Source organism: Barbus barbus, assembly GCF_936440315.1.
Source record: "Barbus barbus genome assembly, chromosome: 50".
Classification (NCBI taxonomy): Eukaryota; Metazoa; Chordata; class Actinopteri; order Cypriniformes; family Cyprinidae; genus Barbus; species Barbus barbus.
Genome location: NC_136728.1, coordinates 255,635 through 276,533, shown reverse-complemented (window position 1 = coordinate 276,533; position 20,899 = coordinate 255,635). Strand labels below are relative to the sequence as shown.

General features: G+C 43.8%; 1 protein-coding gene across 1 annotated transcript in view; it reads left to right on the top strand.

Annotated features, from left to right (window-relative positions):
* insc (INSC spindle orientation adaptor protein) overlaps positions 1–20,899 on the top strand; it is a 118,829-nt gene that overhangs the window by 29,666 nt on the left and 68,264 nt on the right. The window contains exon 2 of the mRNA XM_079414492.1: positions 3,081–3,162. Within this exon, the coding sequence (XP_079270618.1) occupies positions 3,107–3,162 (56 nt within the window). The 5' untranslated portion in view covers positions 3,081–3,106. The remainder of the gene's footprint in view (positions 1–3,080; positions 3,163–20,899) is intronic.

Here is a 20,899-nt window from a genome sequence, read left to right as displayed (position 1 = left end):
ACCTGTGGCAATGTTTTGAATGCATAAAGTCCAAACTTGATCAAACCATCATTCATGCATTCATTTGTCCGTTAACAGCTAAATTTGTGTAAGATGTTGCACTACACATACCTTTCACTGAGAATACTTATTTCTCTGAATAAGTATGAAATGGATATGTTGTAGTTTTTATTTATTTATTTATTTTATTTAGCCATTTAGCAGACGCTTTTATCCAAAGCGACTTACAAATGAGGACATAAGAAGCAATCAAAACCAACAAAAGAGTAACAACGTGCAAGTGCTATTACAAGTCTCAGTTAGCCTAACGCAGTACAGATAAATATTATTATTATTCATTTTTATTTATTTTTTTATTTTTTAATAAAAAGACATAGATAAAATAAAATTAGAATAGAGAGTGCTAGAGTTAGAGGGTCAAGTAAAGATGGAAGAGATGAGTTTTTAGCCGTTTCTTGAAGATGGGTAAGGATTCGGCTACATGGATTGAATTGGGAAGGTCATTCCACCAGATGGGAACAGTTAATGAAAAAGTCCGTGAAAGTGTTTTTGTGTGTCTTTGGGATGGTACAATAATGCGTCGTTCACTTGAAGAACGCAAGCTTCTAGAGGGCATATAAGTCTGAATTAATGAATTTAAGTAAAGGGGTGCAGAGCCAGTGGTGGTTCTGTAGGCAAACATTAATGCCTTGAATTTAATGCGAGCAGCTATTGGTAGCCAGTGCAAATTGATGAACAGAGGCGTGACGTGTGTTCTTTTCGGCTCATTAAAGATTAATCTTGCAGCGGCATTTTTGATTAATTGTAGAGGTTTAATAGAATTGGCTGGAAGACCTGCCAAGAGAGCATTGCAATAGTCAAGTCTGGACAGAACAAGAGCCTGAACAAGGAGTTGTGTTGCATGTTCCCGAGAGAAACGGCCTGATCTTCTTAATATTGTATAATGCAAATCTGCAGGACCGTGCAGTTTTAGCAATGTGGTCTGAGAAATTCAGCTTATCATCAATCACAACTCCAAGGTTTCTGGCTGTTTTTGAAGGAGTTATGGTAGATGAGCCTAACTGGAAGGTGAGATTGTGATGAAGCGATGGGTTAGCTGAAACCACAAGCAGTTCTGTCTTAGCTAGGTTGAGTTGAAGGTAATGGTCCATCATCCAGCAAGAAATGTCTGTTAGACACGCTGAGATGCGAGCAGCTATCGTCGGATCATCGGGATGGAATGAGAGGTAGAGTTGAGTGTCATCAGCATAGCAGTGATATGAAAAGCCATGTTTCTGAATGACAGAAGCTAGTGATGCCATGTAGACAGAAAAGAGAATTGGTCCAAGAACTGAGCCCTGAGGCACCCCAGTAGTTAGATGTTGCGGCTTGGATACCTCACCTCTTCAAGATACTTTGAAGGACCTATCAGAGAGGTAAGACTCAAACCACTGGAGTGCGGTTCCTGAGATGCCCTTTCTCAATAGGGTTGACAAGAGGATCTGATGGTTGACCGTATCAAAAGCAGCAGACAGATCCAGCAAGATAAGTAATGAAGATTTGGAAGCCGCTTTTGCAAGTCTTAGGGCTTCAACAACAGAAAGCAAGACAGTTTCGGTCGAATGTCCACTTCTGAAGCCGGATATGTTGTAGTTGCATCAGTTTTAAGTTTTGAAAACACAGTTATGAATGGATTTGGATGGATCCTTGCTTCACCCACTGCTGCTTTATCCGGAGGTCCTAAGGAATTCATACGGTGGTCACAGGCCAAAACCTGGCCTAGTCTCTAGATGGCTGAAGGGCAGAAACTGCATGTGGGTCAATGAGAAGTCCTGCCCTTCCCGGCTTTGGTACCAGATAACTTCTTCTTGCATGAGGTTCAGTCAAAACACAGCAAACCTTTGTCCACTGCTGAGGTCAGAGAGGTGTCCGGCCGTGAACGGGACCCTGGAATGTGCTGTTCACCACACTATCTATAACCTAATAATTAGCAAAGTGTATTTATGGTGACCACCTGGTTATTACTCTGTTGTGAGAGATAAAATCACTACTGTAAAGCCATATATATATATATATATATATATATATATATATATATATTGATTTTCCTTAGTTGGAAAGCTAATTTGTGATCATGTTGGACAATAACGTTTTAAATTGCCAATAAGCTTTAGCAATTGTGACTAGCTCTGTGACTGACAATTACTTTGCCCAGGTTCAAGTGATACAATGTAATTTACTCTATGGGACCTATTGTCTACTAAATGTAATGAACTGAATAACAAACTAGTAGGTAAACATCACATTTTATATCAAAACAAATTTTCTAGTGAATCATTTATTTTCCTTCATTAGACTAGCATTAAATGCATTTTACCTGATATAGTGCATTTTTAACTTGTATTTTGGTAATACTTTAGATTAGGGAGCACTATTCACTGTTAACTAGTTGCTTATTAGCATGCACCTTGCTTATATTGCAGCATATTGGCTGTTTATATGCTTATAAAGCACATAGTAATGTCTTATTTTGCATGACCATATTTTAGACCTCTTAACCCTATACCTAAACATAACTTCTACTACAACTAACTTATTTACTATCAATAAGCAGTAATTAGAAGTTTATCTAAAGTTTTACCTGTGGATGTTATGCAGTACGTGTCTAGATCCTGTCTGGTGTTTTTGACGAGGTCCACGCTGGTTCCTTTGCTCCATCCATGCAGTCATCAGCAGCAGAAAAACGCCTGCTCTGGACGCTGATCTCCACAACAGAGTTTTTTTGGGTTGCTATATAGCATCTCTTGGCAATTTGTAGATAATCAGTCACTCAGAAATAATTTTGGTACTTTCTGACCCAAGCTTGATCAAATCCACAAATTACATTTCATGCCATTCAAATGCTGTTTCCAGCCCTCTGGCCAATTTTAGAGGCACAGTAATTCATTTCTCTTCAGGCAGACAGGCTTTTATAAATACTACTGTATATAATAGCAGTAGTACATAATAGTAGTGGTCAGTGTAACTGCTTGGTGAGATCTGCTGTTCTGTGAGCTCTTGATGATGGCATGCATTCAGTCTGTGAATCTTGTGTTTCATAGGTGCGATGTTGAAGTAAGGAGTCAGAATGGCCACACCGCAGAGCTCCAGACAGAGCAGCTATTCCTCAATCTCTGGAAAGATGTAAGTGAACATTCATGCCTTGTTACCGCTTTAAAATTAAGTCATTAAAATTAAGCAAAAGAAGTATATCAAAGAGTCCATTTTATCCAGCTTTATTAACATAAGCAGGTGTAGAATAACTTGAATGTGTTTGTAACCTACCCACTGTTTACAGCACTGTTATTCTTCTAGTTATTTGCCTTTGGCGGGTAATGAATCACAGAAAATAGCTTACTTACAAAAATAAGGTGGATATGAAGAGGAAGCAGAAGCAAACAGTATTCCCATTGTAATGTGCAGTAATAGATGCTGATGTGTGTTGTTGAGAGTGAGACAGGCTCAGATTGCAGGTCAGAGTCAGTGATTACCTGTGTGTGTTTGTCTCTGACAGTAATCACACCAAGTTACTCATAAATACATGCCCAGAACATAAACATATGTGACCTGCTATCTTTTGTTTTGTCATTTTGTTTCTAACATGGTCTGCCTCCTCACCAACACGTTTTTATATAAATATATATATAAATGAATTTGTCGATAAAAAAAGAAAAACAAAAAGAAAAGAAAAAAACTAAGATCGACAATATATGTTTTTGAGTTAACAGATTTTTTTTACTGGGTGTATATTGTAAGATCAATAAGAAGAAACCAAGCAAAAGCATTAGGCCCTACCTTTGTTGAGAATCTAAATATATATTGATGTGCTTATGTGAATGAAGACAGCAGCCTGAACGGAAGCCCGTGTGATTCATGGCTCGTCGCTCCATCAGTCAGCAAGAGGAGGTTTAGCAGGAACTGAGCGTGGTGTGTTCTGCTGCTCATTCATGTTCACGGTGACTCTGAATCACTGCGAGATGAGCTTGCCTTCCACCCCTGATGAACAATTAGCATTGCACACGCCAGCAGTTTGGACAGGTGCTTTTCTGTGCTCCACTGGACTTTCCATCTGCTTACACACACACACACACACAGATTTACCTGTGATATAACAGCACGCCTGCACAGAGCGTCAGATATGATGTAATCACAGCGTTTCAGCTCATTTAATCTTTGATGTCACTCAAAAACAGGCCAAAAAACTCAGGATACGATCGTGTCAATATGTTAATGACAAACAGGGAATGCTGCGAGTCAGAATAACTTCAGGATGCACATGAATAATACAGCACCTTCAGCTGACAGCTTATCCAAAAGTATCTTCTGTTTGACCAACAAGTGAAGAAACTGACATGAAGATTCAGACTTTTCTCCATATGCATCATCTCTGAGAAGAAAATTCAATTTTTATTCTGAAAGATGATCCATTTCAAATGGCAAATATAGACACAATGTCTGACAAGAGCAGATGAATAATTGATGTCTGTTGGGAAGAAACGCATGCCTTAATCGGCCAGGATGTGGAGGTTGTAGGTGTATTGTGACATAATGCCAAAGACAGAAAATATACGGAAATTTATTCAGTTCAATATATTTGTAGTGTGTTTGTTTCCAAAATGCACATCCTCATAGAGATGGGGGGGGGGGGGGGTCACTGAAGAAGCAGCGCTTTAAAAATCCCCTACTTTAAATTATAAATCATCGTAGACAGCTTCCAGATTCACATTTATCTACCATCATTTCTTTGGCGATTATAAAATGTTTCATGATTAGTATATGCTTGAGAGAAAGTGTGAAGTGTCCTCTGAACGTCAGCGATAATATTAGCAGCAAGACTGATTTTGGGTGGTTGCTGGTCTGATTATCCAGAGGCATCATGACTGTAGATGTGTGCTTACTCTGTAAATGACTCCTAGTGGAGAGCAGTGAATGATTCTGACCTCACTGTACATGGGAATAAAAGCACAGCACTTTCTGACCCATCAATGGACGGAAATGTAAATATTTGTGCTGGAGAGCAGCTTTTGCTCCACATTCATTCAAATAAACCCATTATCATGATGATCCATTCACAAGAGGCCTTTCTCACTGAAATTGTTTGTGCTGGTTGATACTTTGTTCAAAATGGCCAGCTGTAACACACTGTAATAATGTAACACTCATTTTTAAATGAGGCCGTTTGACCGACATATCAAACAACCAATCATAGTTCATTTCGTTTAGCGTCACGTTTTGGGGCGTGAAAATGTCGCCACAATAACAAACTCTCGGATGTATTTTAAAGATTCTATGCCGCAAAATTTAAGTATTTCACATACTTTTGAAAATCCAGCGTTTAGTTGACCCTGATAAGCGTTTGTCATCACATTTATAAACACGACGGCTTTCTTCTTTCGTGAGGGGGTTTGGCGCCACAGAATCTTTGTTTCCCGGCGGACCAAAAATAAACGCGACACTCGCGTCTCCTGGAAATCCGGTTTAATTCAACCAGTCAGATTACGACTTCGACATTCCTGAAGTGTTTCCATAAAAGTGTGCCATATGCATCAGATGTTTAGCCAACGTTCCGTGGGTGTGGCATCTGAGGCTGAGACTACATTGACGTTTGTTTCCTGTTCCACTCGTTCCCTCCATGGCACTCGAGAGATCACATTGCCATGGTGTAGGTGGAGAATAATATGACCTGTCCTGTGTTAGTTTATACTAAGAGACATTATCATTGAATGCGCAACACAACCAAACACTATCGATAATTAGAACCCAGCTGCAAGAAAGAAAAAAATTATATTATTTGCTTGTTTGAAATGGTAGTATCTGTAGTGCTATTATCTGCAATATATATATTTTTTTTGGTTTTAACATTAATCACTATATTGTTTAAATACTATTTTCTTATTTGTAAATCATTTAAGTTTTAGTAGAGTTTTTCTTGAAATGCTCAAATTTACAAAAAAAAATTTCCCTTTAATATTATTTTCAATGACTGGAAATGTATTAAACTCTTGCCTGCAATCACATCAGTCCTGACCTCTGCACTGACCTCAGGTCAGATACAGTGTTTATAATGAAGCAGAATCAATAGCTGTCAGACCTCTGTCGCCTGTGTCATGTGTTCACGCCTCTTGTTTCCATATTTGGGTTGTTTCCTGTCCTTGTTTAATGTGATTATTGGTTAATTCTTGTCCAGCTGTGTTTGTCTAATTATCTATGATTATCCTGTGTATTTATAGTCCTGTCCATTCAGTTTGATTTCATCTGGTGTACTCGTTACTCCCCGGTGTCGGTGTCTGTGTCTGTGTCTGTGTCTGTGTCTGTGTCTGTGTCTGTGTCGTGAGGTCGTGGCCTAATGGTTAGAGAGTCGGACTCGTAATCCAAAGGTTGTGGGTTCGAGACTCGGGCCGGCAGGCATTGTAGGTGGGGGGAGTGAATGTCCAGCGCTCTCTCCACCCTCAATACCACGACTGAGGTGCCCTTGAGCAAGGCACCGAACCCCCAACTGCTCCCCGGGCGCTGCAGCATAAAATGGCTGCCCACTGCTCCGGGTGTATGTTCACGGTGTGTGTGTGTTCACTGCTGTGTGTGTGTGTGCACGTTGGATGGGTTAAATGCAGAGCACGAATTCCGAGTATGGGTCACCATACTTGGCTGAATGTCACTTCACTTCACTTACCTCCTAACTGCATCTCACTTTAATGTTTCTTGGTAGGCTACTGTAGAAGAATTGTAGAAGTAAAATGTTATATCCAGTATGCTTAAATTCGCTACTACAGTTAAAGGGTTTAAAATGATACCATCATCAAGCATGCCAAAAGGAGTAAAGACGTGATTTCAATGTTGACAATGAATGGTATTGGACACACAGAATAATGACAGTTTGATGACTAAGAATTTCAGTTTCAACTACTATGAAAATGCTGTATTTTTATATCATTTTAAATTACGATGAAATCCAGCCTACTTGCGGCACTTCTTGGCGTAAGCTCCACCCGCTTGCTGGTCTCTGGGCTGCAGCGATATCTACTTGGGCTGCTCACTTAAGTCCACCGTCCGCGGGGAAAGCCAACCCGCCTGGAGCGAATGTGGCAAGCCCGCCTGCAGTTAATGTGGCAAGCCCGCCGGCCCGCCACTGACTCCAGTTCCCTAGTTCCGGCCAGGAGTGCCGTTTTAAGTCTTGTCTTGCCCTCAGGAACAGTTTTAATTTGTCATGTCTGTCGGTCTTGTCCACGGAGACTCGTCTGGGCCTTGTTGTTGAAGTGGAAGCTTTTGCTGAGGGACCCTGTGAGGGTCCCTGACTCCTTGTCACGCCCAGAAGAAGCCTCAGCTTCCTAGCTAGCGCAGGAAGGCTTCCTGTTCCTATGGGCTGTCCTGTTCCTGTGTGTTTAGCCCTGTGTGGGCTCTCTTGTCCTGTCCTGTCCTGTCCTGTCCTGTCTACCCTCTACCCCCTAGCTGGCTGGGGTGGCCGGGCAGAGGGACGAGGCTACGGCCATGAAGACCACCTGCCATGGCCTCCTGTGCTCCCTGCACCCCCATGGCCTCCTGAGCCCCTTGCTCCGCCATGGCCTCCGTTCTATCTGTTCCACTCTGGAGGTCCCCGTCCTGTGTTCCTGTCTGTGTGTGTCCTGAGAGGCCTCCAGAGTGCCCACCCCAGAGCGTTATGTCAGACCTCATGTTTCCAAATTTGGTTTGTTTCCTGTCCTTGTTTGGTGTGATTATTAGTTAATTCTTGTCCAGTTGTGTTTGTCTAATTAGCTATGATTAACGTACTAGGTTATGTATGTAACCCAGGTTCCCTGAAGGGAACGGGAGCTGCGTCCGAAAGCGCTATGGGAATGCCTTCAGCGTGACCACGCTCTAAATATCACCTGTAATCAGTCAAAAAGAAGGCGAGGCGTCATGGGCGGGTGACGTCACGACCAGGAAGTATATAAGCACGTGCGGCGGAGCCGGCGTCAGATTCAAGTCATGAAGCAAGCGCTGGCAGGGATGCCGGAAGTGTGGCTACGAGACGCCAAAACCAGAGCCTGCTCGGGGCGGACCGCAGTCACAACAACCCCGTTGAACGGCAGAGTTGGCCCATCAAACTGGATACAATAGCCATTCTCTACCGTGTGCAGGACCCAAGGAGACACCTTCGGCAGTCGCTGCCAGGCTGCCAAATGATCTACTAAGGATGATCTACAGCAGTTCAGAGCATGAAAAGACAATGCAGAAAAGCTGAGCGGATGTGGCGGAAGACGAAACTCGAAATTCACTATAGCATCTATAAAGACAGCCTTCATGCTTTCAATGTGGAACTAGTCACAGCTAGACAGACTTTCTTTTCTAACCTTATAAACAGTAACTTAAACAACACTCGCACTCTTTTTGCGACTGTTGAGAGACTGACAAACCCCCCAAGTCAGATTCCCAGTGAAATGCTCTCCGACAGCAGAGTTTGCATATCAGAAAGGAGATTGGCACATCCTCAAGTTATGCAGAGGTCACACAGATTCGACCGCAATTTCAAAAAGAAGTGACTGTGTGTTTTAAAAAAAATTGATAACAAAATTTTGGAAGAAATAGTACAGCACCTTAAATCTTCAACCTGCTATCTTGACACACTTCCCCTTTTTCAAAAATGTGCTTAACTGTTTAGAAGCTGATCTCTTAGAAGTGGTGAACGCCTCACGTCTTTCTGGGACTTTTCCAAACTCCCTCAAAACTGCAGTTGTTAAGCCCTTTCTGAAAAAGCGCAATCTTGATAACACCATGTTGAGCAACTATAGACCCATATCAAATCTTCCTTTCATAGGTAAGATTATTGAAAAGGTCGTTTTTAATCAGCTGAACAACTACTTAAAGTCAAATGGATATCTGGACAATTTTCAATCTGGTTTCCGAGCACATCACAGCACAGAGACAGCACTCATTAAGATAATAAATGATATTCGCCTCAATTCTGATTCTGGCAAAATATCAGTGCTGGTACTACTAGATGGCACTCAAATGGTTCAGATCATACTTAGAAGGGAGAGGTTATTATGTGAGTATAGGAGAGCATAAGTCTAAGTGGACGGCCATGACATGTGGAGTCCCACAAGGCTCAATTCTTGCACCGCTCTTGTTTAGCCTGTATATGCTCCCACTAAGTCAGATAATGATGAAGAACCAAATTGCCAGATACCCAGATTTACCTAGCCTTATCTCCAAATGACTACAGCCCCATTGACACCCTCTGCCAATGCATTGATGAAATTAACAGTTGGATGTGCCAGAACCTTCTTCAGTTAAACAAGGAGAAAACTGAAGTCATTGCATTTGGAAACAAAGATGAAGTTCTCAAGGTGAATGCATACCTTGACTCTAGGGGTCAAACAACTAAAAATCAAGTCAGAAATCTTGGGGTGATTCTGGAGACAGACCTTAGTTTCAGTAGTCATGTCAAAGCAGTAACTAAATCAGCATACTATCATCTCAAAAACATTGCAAGAATTAGATGTTTTGTTTCCAGTCAAGACTTGGAGAAACTTGTTCATGCCTTTATCACCAGCAGGGTGGGTTACTGTAATGGTCTCCTCACCGGCCTTCCCAAGAAGACCATTAGACAACTGCAGCTCATCCAGAATGCTGCTGCCAGGATTCTGACTAGAACCAGAAAATCTGAGCATATCATACCAGTCCTCAGGACCTTACACTGGCTTCCAGTTACATTTAGGATTGATTTTAAAGTACTTTTACTTGTTTATAAATCACTCAATGGCCCAGGACCTAAATATATTGCTGATATGCTCACTGAATATAAACCGAACAGACCACTCAGATCATTAGGATGGAGTCAGTTAGAAATACCAAGGGTTCACACAAAACAAAGGGAGTCTGCTTTTAGCTATTATGCGGCCTGCAGTTGGAACCAGCTTCCAGAAGAGATCAGATGTGCTAAAACATTAGCCACATTTAAATCAAGACTCAAAACTCATCTGTTTAACTGTGCATTTGAATGAGCACTGTGCTATTTGTCCGAACTGACTGCAATGAATTTGATGTATAATCATTTTCTTTAAATTCATTTTAAATCAATTTCTATATTATTTTAAAATTCCTTGTTTTTATTATTTTTATTTCCATGTTTTTATTGATTTTTAATGTCTATTTCACTTTCTTTTATGTAAAGCACTTTGAATTACCACTGTGTATGAAATATGCTATATAAATAAACTTGCCTTGCCTAAGGGAATCAGTCTCTCGAGACTGACCTCTGGTGTCAGAGAAGCGGCCAGACCGCTGCCTCGATGCGGCGCACCGAAAGGAGACGTGCGATCTGGCGGCTGAGGCGAGTGTCTCAGGCCCGCTGTAATCACAGACGGAGAAACCTGAGGAAGATACTCGCTGGGACCCGCTGTGCCCTGGAACAGCGGCAGGGTTGGTAGACAGGTCCCCGGAGGGCACCGAGGGGAGACGGTCACCGAGTACCGCGGTGTAAGCCGCTCCGCCCCAGTAGGGGTCGCCCTCCGTAGTCCTGGGACTTTGCCGAGGACCTCTTGGCCGACAAGACATCCCTCAGATCTGCCTTTGCCCGCGAGGTCCCCGGTGCAGAGCGCCGCCGCTCTCGGCTCCACCGCGGGGGAGCACGAGAGGCGACGCTCTGTTTCTGCGCTGCCCTGTGTGAGGAGCTGGCATGCGGAGGAGGCTACTCCCGCCCAGCAGCCTCCAGAGTTAGAGAGCGACGGGGGAGGAACCGCTGGAACGCCTCCGCTTGCTTGCGAGCCTCCTGAAACCTGTCGACGAACAGCGTCGCCGAACAGGCCAGAAGGCTGAAGCGAGGCATCCAGAAGGCAGACCCTGTCCTATTCCTTAATATCGGACAGGGTCAGCCATAAATGCCTCTCCGTTGCCACCATAGCTCCTTGGTGGCACGGAGGGCAAGATCAGCGGTTCTCCTGAGCTCGGAGATATCATCAGCTCTGATATCCCCGCCCTCATCTAACTCTCTCAGCAGTTCGGCCTGGTACGCCTGCAACACTGACATAGTGTGCAGACACGCACCGGCCTGACCTGCTGCCGCATACCCCCTGCCCACTAAGGATGATGTGGTGAGCAGAGGCTTAGTGGGCAGAGTAGGAGTCTTCAGAGACGATGCCGTGGAAGGAGACAGATAGCTTGCGAGCGTCTGCTCGATCTGGGGCATCGCCTTGTACCCGCGCACATCCAATTCCCGCACATTACCGTAGCAATCAGAGGCGGGAACGAATGGGCGGGACGAATAGGGTTTAACCGGGGAAAAACGGAAGGCTCCTGTGTAGAGGTGGCGGCCGCGAGCGTAGAAAACGCTCATCAAGGAGACTATAATGCGGCACAGATGTTTGCTCGGGGGGCAAACTGATGTCGAGCTTGGCCACACCCCGAGTAACCACCTCTAGCAACTCCTCATACTGGGGCGAGAGAGGCGGCGAAACCTCATCAACGCTCATCACGTCAACCTCCTCAGAGGAAGAGAGACGAAGCGTTGAGTCCTCATCTCGGGGGGAAGGAACCGCTTCCCCGAGAGACGGGACACCAGATCTGGCAGATACGGGAGGAGATAGGGACATGCCCGTCTCACTCTCGCCAGCCAGATTAGCCTGTAGATGTGTGCTTACTCTGTAAATGACTCCTAGTGGAGAGCAGTGAATGATTCTGACCTCACTGTACATGGGAATAAAAGCACAGCACTTTCTGACCCATCAATGGACGGAAATGTAAATATTTGTGCTGGAGAGCAGCTTTTGCTCCACATTCATTCAAATAAACCCATTATCATGATGATCCATTCACAAGAGGCCTTTCTCACTGAAATTGTTTGTGCTGGTTGATACTTTGTTCAAAATGGCCAGCTGTAACACACTGTAATAATGTAACACTCATTTTTAAATGAGGCCGTTTGACCGACATATCAAACAACCAATCATAGTTCATTTCGTTTAGCGTCACGTTTCGGGGCGTGAAAATGTCGCCACAATAACAAACTCTCGGATGTATTTTAAAGATTCTATGCCGCAAAATTTAAGTATTTCACATACTTTTGAAAATCCAGCGTTTAGTTGACCCTGATAAGCGTTTGTCATCACATTTATAAACACGACGGCTTTCTTCTTTCGTGAGGGGGTTTGGCGCCACAGAATCTTTGTTTCCCGGCGGACCGAAAATAAACGCGACACTCGCGTCTCCTGGAAATCCGGTTTAATTCAACCAGTCAGATTACGACTTCGACATTCCTGAAGTGTTTCCATAAAAGTGTGCCATATGCATCAGATGTTTAGCCAACGTTCCGTGGGTGTGACATCTGAGGCTGAGACTACATTGACGTTTGTTTCCTGTTCCACTCGTTCCCTCCATGGCACTCGAGAGATCACATTGCCATGGTGTAGGTGGAGAATAATATGACCTGTCCTGTGTTAGTTTATACTGAGAGACATTATCATTGAATGCGCAACACAACCAAACACTATCGATAATTAGAACCCAGCTGCAAGAAAGAAAAAAATTATATTATTTGCTTGTTTGAAATGGTAGTATCTGTAGTGCCATTATCTGCAATATATATATATTTTTTTGGTTTTAACATTAATCACTATATTGTTTAAATACTATTTTCTTATTTGTAAATCATTTAAGTTTTAGTAGAGTTTTTCCTGAAATGCTCAAATTTACAAAAAAAAATTTCCCTTTAATATTATTTTCAATGACTGGAAATGTATTAAACTCTTGCCTGCAATCACATCAGTCCTGACCTCTGCACTGACCTCAGGTCAGATACAGTGTTTATAATGAAGCAGAATCAATAGCTGTCAGACCTCTGTCGCCTGTGTCATGTGTTCACGCCTCTTGTTTCCATATTTGGGTTGTTTCCTGTCCTTGTTTAATGTGATTATTAGTTAATTCTTGTCCAGCTGTGTTTGTCTAATTATCTATGATTATCCTGTGTATTTATAGTCCTGTCCATTCAGTTTGATTTCATCTGGTGTACTCGTTACTCCCCGGTGTCGGTGTCTGTGTCTGTGTCTGTGTCTGTGTCTCTGTCTCTGTCTGTGTCTGTGTCGTGAGGTCGTGGCCTAATGGTTAGAGAGTCGGACTCGTAATCCAAAGGTTGTGGGTTCGAGACTCGGGCCGGCAGGGATTGTAGGTGGGGGGAGTGAATGTCCAGCGCTCTCTCCACCCTCAATACCACGACTGAGGTGCCCTTGAGCAAGGCACCGAACCCCCAACTGCTCCCCGGGCGCTGCAGCATAAAATGGCTGCCCACTGCTCCGGGTGTATGTTCACGGTGTGTGTGTGTGTTCACTGCTGTGTGTGTGTGTGCACGTTGGATGGGTTAAATGCAGAGCACGAATTCCGAGTATGGGTCACCATACTTGGCTGAATGTCACTTCACTTCACTTACCTCCTAAGTGCAACTGCACCTCACTTTAATGTTTCTTGGTAGGCTACTGTAGAAGAATTGTAGAAGTAAAATGTAATATCCAGTATGCTTAAATTCGCTACTACAGTTAAAGGGTTTAAAATGATACCATCATCAAGCATGCCAAAAGGAGTAAAGACGTGATTTCAATGTTGACAATGAATGGTATTGGACACACAGAATAATGACAGTTTGATGACTAAGAATTTCAGTTTCAACTACTATGAAAATGCTGTATTTTTATATCATTTTAAATTACGATGAAATCCAGCCTACTTGCGGCACTTCTTGGCGTAAGCTCCACCCGCTTGCTGGTCTCTGGGCTGCAGCGATATCTACTTGGGCTGCTCACTTAAGTCCACCGTCCGCGGGGAAAGCCAACCCGCCTGGAGCGAATGTGGCAAGCCCGCCTGCAGTTAATGTGGCAAGCCCGCCGGCCCGCCACTGACTCCAGTTCCCTAGTTCCGGCCAGGAGTGCCGTTTTAAGTCTTGTCTTGCCCTCAGGAACAGTTTTAATTTGTCATGTCTGTCGGTCTTGTCCACGGAGACTCGTCTGGGCCTTGTTGTTGAAGTGGAAGCTTTTGCTGAGGGACCCTGTGAGGGTCCCTGACTCCTTGTCACGCCCAGAAGAAGCCTCAGCTTCCTAGCTAGCGCAGGAAGGCTTCCTGTTCCTATGGGCTGTCCTGTTCCTGTGTGTTTAGCCCTGTGTGGGCTCTCTTGTCCTGTCCTGTCCTGTCCTGTCTACCCTCTACCCCCTAGCTGGCTGGGGTGGCCGGGCAGAGGGACGAGGCTACGGCCATGAAGACCACCTGCCATGGCCTCCTGTGCTCCCTGCACCCCCATGGCCTCCTGAGCCCCTTGCTCCGCCATGGCCTCCGTTCTATCTGTTCCACTCTGGAGGTCCCCGTCCTGTGTTCCTGTCTGTGTGTGTCCTGAGAGGCCTCCAGAGTGCCCACCCCAGAGCGTTATGTCAGACCTCATGTTTCCAAATTTGGTTTGTTTCCTGTCCTTGTTTGGTGTGATTATTAGTTAATTCTTGTCCAGTTGTGTTTGTCTAATTAGCTATGATTAACGTACTAGGTTATGTATGTAACCCAGGTTCCCTGAAGGGAACGGGAGCTGCGTCCGAAAGCGCTATGGGAATGCCTTCAGCGTGACCACGCTCTGAATATCACCTGTAATCAGTCAAAAAGAAGGCGAGGCGTCATGGGCGGGTGACGTCACGACCAGGAAGTATATAAGCACGTGCGGCGGAGCCGGCGTCAGCTTCAAGTCATGAAGCAAGCGCTGGCAGGGATGCCGGAAGTGTGGCTACGAGACGCCAAAACCAGAGCCTGCTCGGGGCGGACCGCAGTCACAACAACCCCGTTGAACGGCGGAGGTGGCCCATCAAACTGGATGCAATAGCCATTCTCTACCGTGTGCAGGACCCAAGGAGACACCTTCGGCAGTCGCTGCCAGGCTGCCAAATGATCTACTAAGGATGATCTACAGCAGTTCAGAGCATGAAAAGACAATGCAGAAAAGCTGAGCGGATGTGGCGGAAGACGAAACTCGAAATTCACTATAGCATCTATAAAGACAGCCTTCATGCTTTCAATGTGGAACTAGCCACAGCTAGACAGACTTTCTTTTCTAACCTTATAAACAGTAACTTAAACAACACTCGCACTCTTTTTGCGACTGTTGAGAAACTGACAAACCCCCCAAGTCAGATTCCCAGTGAAATGCTCTCCGACAGCAGAGTTTGCATATCAGAAAGGAGATTGGCACATCCTCAAGTTATGCAGAGGTCACACAGATTCGACCGCAATTTCAAAAAGAAGTGACTATGTGTGTTTTAAAAAAAATTGATAACAAAATTTTGGAAGAAATAGTACAGCACCTTAAATCTTCAACCTGCTATCTTGACACACTTCCCCTTTTTCAAAAATGTGCTTAACTGTTTAGAAGCTGATCTCTTAGAAGTGGTGAACGCCTCACGTCTTTCTGGGACTTTTCCAAACTCCCTCAAAACTGCAGTTGTTAAGCCCTTTCTGAAAAAGCGCAATCTTGATAACACCATGTTGAGCAATTATAGACCCATATCAAATCTTCCTTTCATAGGTAAGATTATTGAAAAGGTCGTTTTTAATCAGCTGAACAACTACTTAAAGTCAAATGGATATCTGGACAATTTTCAATCTGGTTTCCGAGCACATCACAGCACAGAGACAGCACTCATTAAGATAATAAATGATATTCGCCTCAATTCTGATTCTGGCAAAATATCAGTGCTGGTACTACTAGATCTTAGTGCTGCGTTTGACACTGTCGATCATAACATATTCTTAGAGAGACTGGAAAACTGGGTCAGGTTTTCTGGGATGGCACTCAAATGGTTCAGATCATACTTAGAAGGGAGAGGTTATTATGTGAGTATAGGAGAGCATAAGTCTAAGTGGACGGCCATGACATGTGGAGTCCCACAAGGCTCAATTCTTGCACTGCTCTTGTTTAGCCTGTATATGCTCCCACTAAGTCAGATAATGATGAAGAACCAAATTGCCAGATACCCAGATTTACCTAGCCTTATCTCCAAATGACTACAGCCCCATTGACACCCTCTGCCAATGCATTGATGAAATTAACAGTTGGATGTGCCAGAACCTTCTTCAGTTAAACAAGGAGAAAACTGAAGTCATTGCATTTGGAAACAAAGATGAAGTTCTCAAGGTGAATGCATACCTTGACTCTAGGGGTCAAACAACTAAAAATCAAGTCAGAAATCTTGGGGTGATTCTGGAGACAGACCTTAGTTTCAGTAGTCATGTCAAAGCAGTAACTAAATCAGCATACTATCATCTCAAAAACATTGCAAGAATTAGATGTTTTGTTTCCAGTCAAGACTTGGAGAAACTTGTTCATGCCTTTATCACCAGCAGGGTGGGTTATTGTAATGGTCTCCTCACCGGCCTTCCCAAGAAGACCATTAGACAACTGCAGCTCATCCAGAATGCTGCTGCCAGGATTCTGACTAGAACCAGAAAATCTGAGCATATTATACCAGTCCTCAGGTCCTTACACTGGCTTCCAGTTACATTTAGGATTGATTTTAAAGTACTTTTACTTGTTTATAAATCACTCAATGGCCCAGGACCTAAATATATTGCTGATATGCTCACTGAATATAAACCGAACAGACCACTCAGATCATTAGGATGGAGTCAGTTAGAAATACCAAGGGTTCACACAAAACAAAGGGAGTCTGCTTTTAGCTATTATGCGGCCTGCAGTTGGAACCAGCTTCCAGAAGAGATCAGATGTGCTAAAACATTAGCCACATTTAAATCAAGACTCAAAACTCATCTGTTTAACTGTGCATTTGAATGAGCACTGTGCTATTTGTCCGAACTGACTGCAATGAATTTGATGTATAATCATTTTCTTTAAATTCATTTTAAATCAATTTCTATATTATTTTAAAATTCCTTGTTTTTATTATTTTTATTTCCATGTTTTTATTGATTTTTAATGTCTATTTCACTTTCTTTTATGTAAAGCACTTTGAATTACCACTGTGTATGAAATATGCTATATAAATAAACTTGCCTTGCCTAAGGGAATCAGTCTCTCGAGACTGACCTCTGGTGTCAGAGAAGCGGCCAGACCGCTGCCTCGATGCGGCGCACCGAAAGGAGACGTGCGATCTGGCGGCTGAGGCGAGTGTCTCAGGCCCGCTGTAATCACAGACGGAGAAACCTGAGGAAGATACTCGCTGGGACCCGCTGTGCCCTGGAACAGCGGCAGGGTTGGTAGACAGGTCCCCGGAGGGCACCGAGGGGAGACGGTCACCGAGTACCGCGGTGTAAGCCGCTCCGCCCCAGTAGGGGTCGCCCTCCGTAGTCCTGGGACTTTGCCGAGGACCTCTTGGCCGACAAGACATCCCTCAGATCTGCCTTTGCCCGCGAGGTCCCCGGTGCAGAGCGCCGCCGCTCTCGGCTCCACCGCGGGGGAGCACGAGAGGCGACGCTCTGTTTCTGCGCTGCCCTGTGTGAGGAGCTGGCATGCGGAGGAGGCTACTCCCGCCGAGCAGCCTCCAGAGTTAGAGAGCGACGGGGGAGGAACCGCTGGAACGCCTCCGCTTGCTTGCGAGCCTCCTGAAACCTGTCGACGACAGAGCTCACAGCGTCGCCGAACAGGCCAGAAGGCTGAAGCGAGGCGTCCAGAAGGCAGACCCTGTCCTATTCCTTAATATCGGACAGGGTCAGCCATAAATGCCTCTCCGTTGCCACCATAGCTCCTTGGTAGCACGGAGGGCAAGATCAGCGGTTCTCCTGAGCTCGGAGATATCATCAGCTCTGATATCCCCGCCCTCATCTAACTCTCTCAGCAGTTCGGCCTGGTACGCCTGCAACACTGACATAGTGTGCAGACACGCACCGGCCTGACCTGCTGCCGCATACCCCCTGCCCACTAAGGATGATGTGGTGAGCAGAGGCTTAGTGGGCAGAGTAGGAGTCTTCAGAGACGATGCCGTGGAAGGAGACAGATAGCTTGCGAGCGTCTGCTCGATCTGGGGCATCGCCTTGTACCCGCGCACATCCAATTCCCGCACATTACCGTAGCAATCAGAGGCGGGAACGAATGGGCGGGACGAATAGGGTTTAACCGGGGAAAAACGGAAGTCTCCTGCGTAGAGGTGGCGGCCGCGAGCGTAGAAAACGCTCATCAAGGAGACTATAATGCGGCACAGACGTTTGCTCGGGGGGCAAACTGATGTCGAGCTTGGCCACACCCCGAGTAACCACCTCTAGCAACTCCTCATACTGGGGCGAGAGAGGCGGCGAAACCTCATCAACGCTCATCACGTCAACCTCCTCAGAGGAAGAGAGACGAAGCGTTGAGTCCTCATCTCGGGGGGAAGGAACCGCTTCCCCGAGAGACGGGACACCAGATCTGGCAGATACGGGAGGAGATAGGGACATGCCCGTCTCACTCTCGCCAGCCAGATTAGCCTGCGAGCCCCACGAGTGCAGCCGCCGCTCTGCCTCGGCAAAAGCGGGACCAGCACCGCGTGGAGTGCTCACAAAGGCTCCCTCCTCAAAGAGAGCCCTCCGGGTGTGGAGTGTGAGCAGCGAGAGCTGCTCACAGTGCGGGCAATCAGCTCTCTCGAGATGCATGCTCCGCACCCAGGCGGACCACGCACAGATTGTGTGTGTCCCCACTCGTAATGTAGCGAGGGCAGGGACTAACACACAACCTGAAACGCGATCTGGGATCGCCCAACGTCTTGGCCTTGGATTTAGGCATCTTTTTAGACAGACAACACTAAATAAGACTCACAAGACACAAAACGTACTGACAACATACAGAGCGCTTGCTGAATGACAGAAAGCTGACGCCGGCTCCGCCGCACGTGCTTATATACTTCCTGGTCGTGACGTCACGCCGCCTGTGACGCCTCACCTTCTTTTTGACTGATTACAGGTGATATTCAGAGAGTGGTCACGCTGAAGGCGTTCCCATAGCGTTTTCGGACGCAGCTCGAAGTTCTGGTGGTGACGAAAACCTGAATTTGTAGTCATTTTAACTATCAAATGCATTGAATCAATCAATTACTGTATTAAAACAAACACAACAAACAGTGAGTATGTTAGTGTTTATAAAGCTTTAATTCAAGACTCACATTTAAGTATTTTGATATATCTAAACAAATGATCCAAATATTATTAGAACACATAGGATCAGAATACAAACGAACTGTATTACATATATTATAAATATTATATATATTATATTTAATATAATTAAAAATTACTTGAAAACCACAAAAATATGATGAATCCACATTGAATTGCAACTCCATCATTGGTGTCAATAACATTATCTAAACATTTCAAATAATTTCCTCAGAAATTGGAAGATGGTGTTGACATATCATGGTTGTGACCAGGAAATATTAACATTAGGATTTAAAATATTCTAAGACCATAAAACTGACCAGAGTCCGTCTGACAGTGATATACTCTGCAGAGGAGGACTGTGGTGAGGGGGTCCTTTAGAGTGACAACTGCCCCTGATATTCCCATTATCAGTTTTTTTTTTACATTTTAATAAGTGTCTAACGGTGTTTACAAAAAGTATGGACACAAATTTGAAACCTTATGAAACATGCATGTGTCACTGAAAAACAACCTTGCTTTTTTAGTTGGGGACACTTGATTTCTAGCGATTATCGTCAATTTGATTGCACAAATACTATTTAAACTAAACTGAGCTAGACAATAACATCACTGAATTCAATAACGAAATGTCTTTAACTGAAAATTTTGTGTTTAATCTTATTATTATACATTACTGACACTCTATCCTCCAATTTGATACTGCTAAGTGCTTTGAAAATCTGTATTGTTAAAAGCACTATATAAATAAAGGTGACTTGACTTAAGTTTGATATGAGATATTATTAAATGTTGCTTTTGATAAAACAAGCTCTTTTTCATCATTAACATATTTTTTATCCATTTTATAGCATATGATTGAACCCTTCTCTGTGGACACACTGTTTTAGATTTAGTGAGACCACAATAAATGTCATAGATTTGATATAGTAATGATAAAATTAAATTGAAGGGGAAAATTGTGTAAAATACATTCTGTTATTAATCCCCCATAACATTTACAATTGAAAATATTTTCATTTTCATAAACCTAATAGCCGTTACAACATGTTTTGTCCCATGTCTCAAGAATCAGTGGTTTGTTAACAGTTCATCCACATGTGAGTACAATTATAAGAATATAAATGTAAATTGACTCTAGGCTGTGGGATATCCTTGTTTTTCACAATAACTTAGCTAGATGCCTCTATTCAACAAGTTATTTAGCAGAGATGAGTGTGTTTAGTGGAGCTCCTCATATGTTTCTAAATTCAACATTATACTGTAGCTCACTGGAAAAATGTGCCTCTACCTATATATTTGTCAAACTCCACACCCATACATACAGTTATAAACACTATATAACTAAATAAACACTAGTGGCAGTAAACACCAACAATTTTTATTAATTTCACTATACAATATAATAATATATTTCACATTTTTCACACTTGCATCACATAAGCCTCCATAAGTTAGGCTTTTCTGACATAGTAAACAGGCTCACCTGGTGAAACTCAATGTGCTTTTGGCAGCATTCACCGGCCATTTCACTTTGAAAGTGTGGTAATTTTGCAGAAATGTTGCCACAGGCACATTTTTACTTATATTTTACTTTTATCCCCAAAGGCTTGCTAGGGTCCCTCCTGTAACTTTGGTTACACTTTATTTTGATAGTCCACTTTAGGCATTCTAATAACTACAAGTAACGTTGCAATTACATGTCAGCTAATTTTCTGATTAGCCTGTCAGGGTAGGTTAAAGTTTTTCATAGTCAGTATGTTGTGGACCCATCAAAATAAAGTGTAAGAAGATATTAAGCAGA